General features: G+C 40.8%; 1 protein-coding gene across 1 annotated transcript; it reads right to left on the reverse strand.

Annotated features, from left to right (window-relative positions):
* Positions 1-525: 525 nt before the first annotated feature.
* On the reverse strand, positions 526-7,691 carry LOC142168954 (uncharacterized). The gene is made up of 12 exons (XM_075230131.1): positions 7,175-7,691; positions 6,654-6,727; positions 6,197-6,602; positions 5,983-6,130; positions 4,914-5,495; positions 4,493-4,688; positions 3,923-4,414; positions 3,434-3,628; positions 3,080-3,301; positions 2,507-2,854; positions 2,270-2,339; positions 526-1,607 (listed from the first exon to the last, which is right to left on the reverse strand). The coding sequence occupies exons 1-12, from the start codon at positions 7,689-7,691 to the stop codon at positions 526-528; spliced, it is 4,332 nt and encodes a 1,443-aa protein (XP_075086232.1).
* Between the last annotated feature and the right edge of the window lie 456 nt (positions 7,692-8,147).

The following is an 8,147-nucleotide window of genomic DNA, read 5'->3' on the forward strand; positions in this document are numbered from 1 at the left end:
ATATGGTAGAAGTGCTTCCAACCCCTCCAATTTTCTCGATACACTCACATTCTTCAAGCGTAGCTTTGGAGAAGGTTTGCTTCTTTGTGCCCACTTTAGCTTGTCCCAGAGGAACCTTGAAGTGATTAAAGACCTTGGTGAGAAGGAATCCATATGATAACCCATGATTACTATCTTTAAAGTCTGTCACTTTGTTCATGTGTTATATCATAATCCCAGGCAGATTGATGGTAGTGAAGTTGTCTAGTGCTTCCATGAGGAACAGGTCTGCACAAGAGGTGATAGATCTTCTCTCAGCTCGAGGCAGCAGTACCTTATTCACCATCTCAAACAACAGTTGATATACAGGAAGAAATGCCTTCTTCTGAACTCGTTCCCCTTGTTGAACTGCTCTGTCCTTTAACATGGCATTTGTGAAATTTTGATAATAGGATCCATGGAATGGATCCCAACAAGGCAGAATCCATCACCATATCAACTCCATTCACTAACACACAGATGTGATCATCTTCAACTTTAAAAAGGTCAGTGTACTTCCTCTTCATAAACCATTGGGGCATCATTCGTGAACAAATGTGTCCACTGTTGGAACTCACAGATCTCAACCAGCTGTCTCATACCAGCCTCCTCCAAGATATCAGAGGCAAATGTGCGGCCCCATAGCACTTTTTGACATCTTAACCTCTCTTTCCCAGTATTCCTTGGATCACTCATTCTGGCCTTCTTTGAGGAACTGGGTTCCTTATCCGTATCAGCTCTTCTCTTAGCATATTTGCAAACACTCTTTCCCTTTTCATCAGACTTCACAGACTTTTCACCAAATTCTTCCATCACCCTGGCAGCAGACTCTTCTACCAACTTATCATCAGATTCTTTCACCATACTTTTACTAGCAACAACAACATCATCAGACTTGTTCAAACCTTCAACAGACACAGAAGATCCCCTTTTAGGCTTAGGGAGACCATGCTTCTGTGAGCGCTTCCTAGTTAAGGAACTAGGCTCCTCTTCTACTTCATCATCCACGTTCACAACTAGTACTGACTTCTCCCTCACAACCTTTCCATCTTTTACTAATTTTCTTCTCCTTGACTTAGCTTGGCTATTCTTAAGCACAGACTCAAGAGCCTCCTTCCTTTGCAATCTTGTAGTAGGTCGCTTAGGAGTGGACTCTTGAGCAACCATTGGTCTACGCCTAGTCAAGCTAGCAATCTGCATATTATCAGAATCCTCTTTACTAACACATTTTTTTTCTCTGGACAAACATCTTTCCTCAGGTATCACCACACACAAAGGCTCAGCATCAAAATAAGGAGAGGAAGTAGGGTCAATACTGACCTGGGGCTCTTGAGAGGACCCCTGAGTTAAATCCTCCTGGGAGGAATCAGGTTCCTTATTTGGTACCCCAGTAGTATTGTCCTGTGCCGATTGTTCAAAAGGCACAAGCTCTCTATCCTCTTTCATAGTCTTAGACTCTTCTCCCTGAGTCCCAAAACCATCATTATCTCCTTCTATAACAACACCTTCATGAGCTATGGACATCATGTTCTCTATTGTCTCCTTTTCTTGTACATCTATGGAAAACTTAATAGAAAAAGGAGTGTTACCTGTGGACATAAGATCAGGAGAAGTCTTTGTTGAGTAAAGCTTCTCGGAACTATCAGTTGGATCTACTTTTAACTCTTTTTTCACAGGCGAGCTTGAAAATGCCTAATTTTCTTCTTTGTCAGCAGTACTCTGTTCATCCCCTTTTTTCGGCGAAGTAGGAGAAGGGCTCTAGGCTACAAATCTTTAGGGAGTTGAGATTTTGCGACTCCTATGAGAACCAAAACTTGAGTGGGTAGGAGAGGAGACAGAATGTGGGGGTGATTCTGCCCTAGGGTTTTGGTTTGCAGTGGTGTGGGGTGAGAAGTCTAATATGGGTGTATCAACAAGTGAGGACTCAATGGGGATATCACTTGGAGTACTCGAGTTTGTTTGATTTTTAGCCATGGTGAGAAGAAGAGAAGGGGTTTGGCAGTTTAAAAAGAGACAGAAGAATGGGGTTTTTGAAATTTGATGGGAGGAGTTGTGACAGTGATAGATGAATTTATGATGGATCAGGGACCGGTTAAGAAAGGGCGGCAGTTTTGGGAGTCGGGTTGATTATTATTAACAGGTGAGATGTTTGGGTTCACAAGACGCAAGGAAAAGAAACTGACACACTGATGACGTGGCACTTGTTTTAACCGTTCAAAATTGTGCATGAGAGGACAAAGAAACTACTAACCTGTGTCAGGAGAACCAGGTTCCCTGACTAATATTACATCTGTAAGTTTTACCCTTTTTACCAGCGCGTACTGCATCAACTACCTATTTTTTATGTAATCATCATGTGTGTCTTCTTGTAACGGTATAGAGATGAGTTAGACTTTTCCAGAAAATACTTTTTAGCTAATTTTACCTGAATATGTCTTTCATAGCCAATCATCGAGGGACCAGGTTCTCAGTTGGGCTTTATCAATACCAGAGCCAGACGATTTCTTTCAAAATGTTCTCTACTCAGGGCCTTGGTAAATATGTCTGCAATCTGATCTTCTGTGCTGCAGAATTTCATGCAAATGAGCCCCTTTTCAACATTGTCTCTGAGGAAGTGATGACGCACGTCAATATGCTTGGATCTCTTATGTTGGACTGGATTTTTGGCCATATTGAGTGCACTTATATTGTCGCATAGGAGAGGCACACAATCTGAGAACACTCCAAAGTCTTCCAGCTGTTGCTTGATCCACAACAATTGAGCACAGCAAGAAGCAGCTGCTACATATTCCGCTTTTGCAGTTGAGAGTGCCACTGAGTTTTGCTTCCTTGTACCCTACGAGATTAGGCAAGAACCCAGGAAATGTGCCATTTCAGATGTGCTTTTCCTGTCCACTAGATATCCTGCATAATCAGCATCAGTATACCCAATAAGATCAAAGCTGTCACCTGAGGTATAGTAGAGAACCAGGTCCTGCGTTCCTTTGAGATATCTCAATATTCTCTTGGCATCCGTCATATGAGATTCCTTTGGATTGGATTGAAACCTTGCACAAAGGACCACGCTGAACACAATGTCTGGTCTGCTTGCAGAAAGATACAAGAGTGACCCTATGATCCCTCTATACATGGTTTGATTTACAAGGGAACTAGGTTCATCCATGTCTAGACGGGTAGCTGTGGCAATAGATGTGTCGATGACTTTTGATGCTTCCATGTCAAACCTTCTTAGCAATTCCTTGATGTATTTCTGCTGACTTATCAATGTTCCCTTCTGAGATTGCTTTACTTGAAGTCCTATAAAGAAATTTAATTCACCCATCATACTCATCTCGAACTCACTCCCCATGAGTTTTGCAAATTCTTCACAAAGAGAGTCAGTTGTGGCTCCAAAAATGATATCGTTAATATATACCTGAACAATGAGCAGGTTCCTCCCTAGTTTCTTCAGAAAAAGAGTGTTATCAATTTTTTCTCTTGTAAATCCATTTTCTAGAAGGAATTTTGATAACCTTTCATACCAAGCCCGGTGAGCCTGCTTTAGCCCGTACAATGCCTTGTCCAATTTGAACACATGCTCAGGATGCTCGTGACTTTCAAAACCAAGAGGCTGCTTGACATAGACTTCTTCTTTCAGATAACCATTTAGAAATGCACTTTTGACATCTATTTGGAACAGTGTGAACTCCATATGAGATGCAAAGGTGATAAGAATTCTAATGGCTTCCATTCGAGCAACTGGAGCAAATATTTCATGATAATCAATCCCTTCTTCCTGATTATAGCCTTGAACTACAAGCCTTGCTTTTCTTGTTGTATTTACAAATTCATCAAGTTTGTTCCTGAATACCCATCTGGTTCCTATGATGGTTCGATCTACAGGTCAAGGGACCAGGTGCCATACCTTGTTTCTTTCAAATTGATGCAGCTCCTCTTGCATGGTTGTGATCCAGTATGCATCTTTCAATGCTTCCTTAATGTTTTGGGGCTCTATTTGAGAAAGAAAGGCTGAGAAGGTAAGTGAATTTCTGGCTTTTGATCTGGTTTGAACACCTGAGTCAAGAGGGGTGATTATGTTGTCAAGAGGATGTGAGCTTTTGTGCTTCCAGTTTGGTACCTGAATCTCATTTGTAGAGGACCCAGGAATATCTGACTGAGGTTCTTGGCCGCTTGTTATTTCAGCAAGTGGAGTACCTTGGACTGCATCAGCAACTCTATTTTCAGCTTCAATTGTTGTGATCATGGGACCAGGTTCCTCTCCAATGGATGGAGATGTATTTGCATCATCTTTACTGGATTCCTTGGCATGACTCATCATGTCTGCCTTTCCATTTGTCATGTCAATAACTTCACATGGGACAGATAAAGGTTCTCCATCTTGGTCAACACGTATGTCCTTCTCACAGGAGAGGTGAGATTCATCAAAGATCACATGTATACTCTCTTCAACACATTGAGTCCTTTTGTTGTATACTTTGTAAGCTTTGCTTTGGGATGAGTATCCTAGAAAGATGCCTTCATCACTTTTGGCATCTAATTTTCCAAGAGCTTCCTTTCCATTGTTGAGGACAAAACATTTATACCCAAAAGTCCTTAGATGTGTCAGCTTGGGCTTCCTTCCATTCAGCAGCTCATATGGAGTCTTGTTCAGAAGGGACCTGATCAAGCACCTGTTCACCAAGTAGCAAGCAGTATTGACAGCTTCTGCCCAGAAATTCTTTGCGGTCCCACTGTCAATCAACATTGTCCTTGCCATGTCTTCAAGAGTTCTATTTTTTCTCTCCACAACACTATTTTGTTGAGGTGTTCTTGGAGCCGAAAAATTGTGAGTGATACCATTTTCAGTACATAACTCATCAAATTTGGCATTGTCGAACTCCGTCCTATGATCAGACCTGATGCAAGCTACATTATTACCCATCTTCACTTGAATCCTTTTGACAAAAGCAAAAAACACTTCAAAGGTTTCATCCTTGGTTATGAGAAACAGAGTCCAGGTGAATCTGGAGTAATCGTCAACTATAACGAAGATATATTTGTTTCCTCCCCTGCTTTCCACCCTCATGGGTCCACATAGATCCATGTGAAGAAGATCAAGTGACTTTGAGGTACTGACTTCCTTTTTGGGCTTGAATGAGGATCTGACTTGCTTGTCTTTTACACATGCATCACACACTTTGTGATCCTTGAAACTCGACTTGGCCGGACCACGAACCAAGTCCTTCATGTACAAATTTTTCAGCAACATGAAACTTGCATGACCCAGCCTCATATGCCATAATTCAGCATCATCATCAATAGCACTTAGACAGTTGAGATCACCATTCTGCAAAGACTCAAAATCAGTAACATAGATATATTTGTATCTTTTTGCTACTAGCATCACCTCACCAGTCTCTATGTTTGTGACTGTATATATTTTTGACACAAATTCCACCTTGTTTCCCTTTTCACAGATCTGGGAAACACTTAGCAAGCTGTACTTCAACCCGTTCACGTAGTACACATTTTTGATTGAGTGTGAGAGAGACTTTCCAATCCTTCCAACTCCCAGAATGTATCCTTTCTTGCCATTTCCAAAGGATACACTCCCTCCTTGCACGACTTTAAGTGAAAGAAAATCATTTGTACTTCCAGTCATATGCTTTGAGTAGCCACTATCCATGTACCATTGTAGGCTACTTCCTTTCACTGTTCCCTACACAAGAAAATCAGGAGTTAGACTTAGGAACCCAAACGAGTTTGGGTCCCTTGTACTGAGGAAAGGGGTGAATAAGAGATCTTCTGGTCCAAGCAGGCATCATGTGTTTTTTATATGAGGGACCAGGTTCTCTACCAGGAGTTACTTTTTCAGCAAACACTTTGTTTTTCTATTGTGACTGAAATCTGGCCTTACAGTTTTCTTTAAAGTGCCCAGTGTTGCCACAGTGAGTGCAAAGACAATTATCAGGTACAGTAACATACTTTCTATGAGGGTTGTAGGGAATCTTTTCCCTCTGGAACCCAATCCCCTGCTTGTTTCCCCCATTGTTGGTGTACATGGCAGTGATAACATCAGAGGACCAGGTCCACTTGAGTGATTTTTCAAGATCACTCTTCTCTTTTCCTAGTTCTGCATGAAGTTGTTTGTTTTTCTCAAGCTCAGCACACAGACTAGACTTCACTGAATTTAACTCACTTTCAAGCTTAATGTGTGCCTCGCTTGCAATTTTCTTTCCCTTTTGAGAATTTTCAGGCCTACTCTCTATTTTAGGTTTTCCAATTGTTTCCTTCAAGTCCACTACCACTACTAATAGATCATCTCTTTCATGCTCAATATTAGCAACTCTCTCAGCTAAGACTTCTTTTTCCTTTCTTACACACTCAAAGTTCTCTTTTAGGTCTACCACAACGACCATTAGATCATCTCTTTCATGTTCATCCTTCTCTTTCTTCAGGTTCTCAATTATTTCCTTTAAATCAACAACAACGATTACTAAATCATCCCTGGTTTGTTCTGCTTCTCCTAACTCCATAGTTAAAGCATCTTTATCATTTATAAGACTGTGATAAGCATCAATTAACACATTTGCCAAAGACATGAGCTTTTTAGGAGAATAAGATTTCAGATTTCTCTGAACATCTAGAAAATTTACCTCATCATCGTCATCATCATTAGACTGAGCCATCAAGGCAAAGATTGAGTCATACTCAGTTACTTCACTTTTCACTGCCATCATTGAACTATCACCATGATCATTTTCTTCTTCAGATTCGCTGGAGGAGTCTCCCCATGCAGCAAGAGCTTGCTTTACAACATTGTCAGCGATATTCTTTCTCTTGAAGTGTTTATCAGGAACCGGGTTCCTCTTGGTTGCTTTGTCAAAGTTGTTTTTGTAATGATCTTGCTTTAAGAGAGGGCACTCCTTGATAAAGTGTCCTGGCTTTCCACATTTATGACAAAGGTCATAAATTTTTGACTTGCTAGAGTTTTCCCTTTTTGGAATACCTCTATTCCTGCGAACCATCTTCTGGAATCTTCTTGTCAAGTAAGCCATATCACCATCTTCACCACTTGAACCATTGCTGTCTATCTTAAGGACCAGGTTCTTCTCCCTTTTGGGTTCTCTTCTTTCATTGTCCTTCTTCTTTTTCATTTCATATGTTTTCAGATTGCCAACAAGTTTATCTATGGTCAGTGTCCGCAAGTCCTTCACCTCTGTAATGGCGTTCACTTTGCTTTCCCAAGAACTGGGCAGAACACTAAGGATTTTCATAACAAGCTTGTTTCTTGGAATAGTTTCACAAAGAGAGTGAAGCTCATTAATGATGGAGGTGAAACGAGTGTGCATATCTTGGATGGATTCATTATCTTTTATCCTGAAGAGCTTGTATTCAGTTGTGAGCATGTCAATCTTGGATTGCTTAACCTGTGTTGTTCCTTCGTGAGATGTCTGAAGAGCCTCCCAGATTTCTTTTGCTGATTGGCATGCCGATATCCTGTTATATTCATCAGGACCAATGCCACAAACAAGAAATTTCTTTGTACGAAAGTTCTTTTCTATGGCCTTTCGATCAACATCATTGAATTCCTTCCTCATATTGGGAATAGCTACAGCTGGGTCGCCAAGATTCTTGGTGGGAATAAAGGGTCCATCACATATGACATCCCATAGCTCAGAATCTTCAGCCATGATGAAGTGGTGCATCATAGTTTTCCACCATCCATAATACTATCCATTGAACCTAGGTGATCTGTAAGCAGACTGGCCTTCTTCGAAGTTTGGAGGAGTAGCCATGATGATCCTTTCTAGGTGTTAACCTGATAGAAAGAACCTGCTCTGATACCAATTGATAGAATATAAGGGTCCACCAAACTCTATAGAGAACTAGGTTCTCTATCAGTTCCACTTAGAACACACGCACACAACAGTAAGTAGATGACAAGAGGAATTTTACGTGGAAAAATTCCCAGCTCAACGGGATTAAAAATCACGACCTACCCTTGTAGGATTTCAACTTCACTACTGAGCAACTTTTAGATTATAACCTATACAACCTAGGAATTAACCTCTTAATCCCTCACTAACATGTAATACTCTATTACAAGCCACTTTGTAATAACTCTATTACAAAGACTTTACAACTCG

Source organism: Nicotiana tabacum, chromosome 14 (assembly GCF_000715075.1).
Source record: "Nicotiana tabacum cultivar K326 chromosome 14, ASM71507v2, whole genome shotgun sequence".
In the NCBI taxonomy this organism is placed as follows: domain Eukaryota; kingdom Viridiplantae; phylum Streptophyta; class Magnoliopsida; order Solanales; family Solanaceae; genus Nicotiana; species Nicotiana tabacum.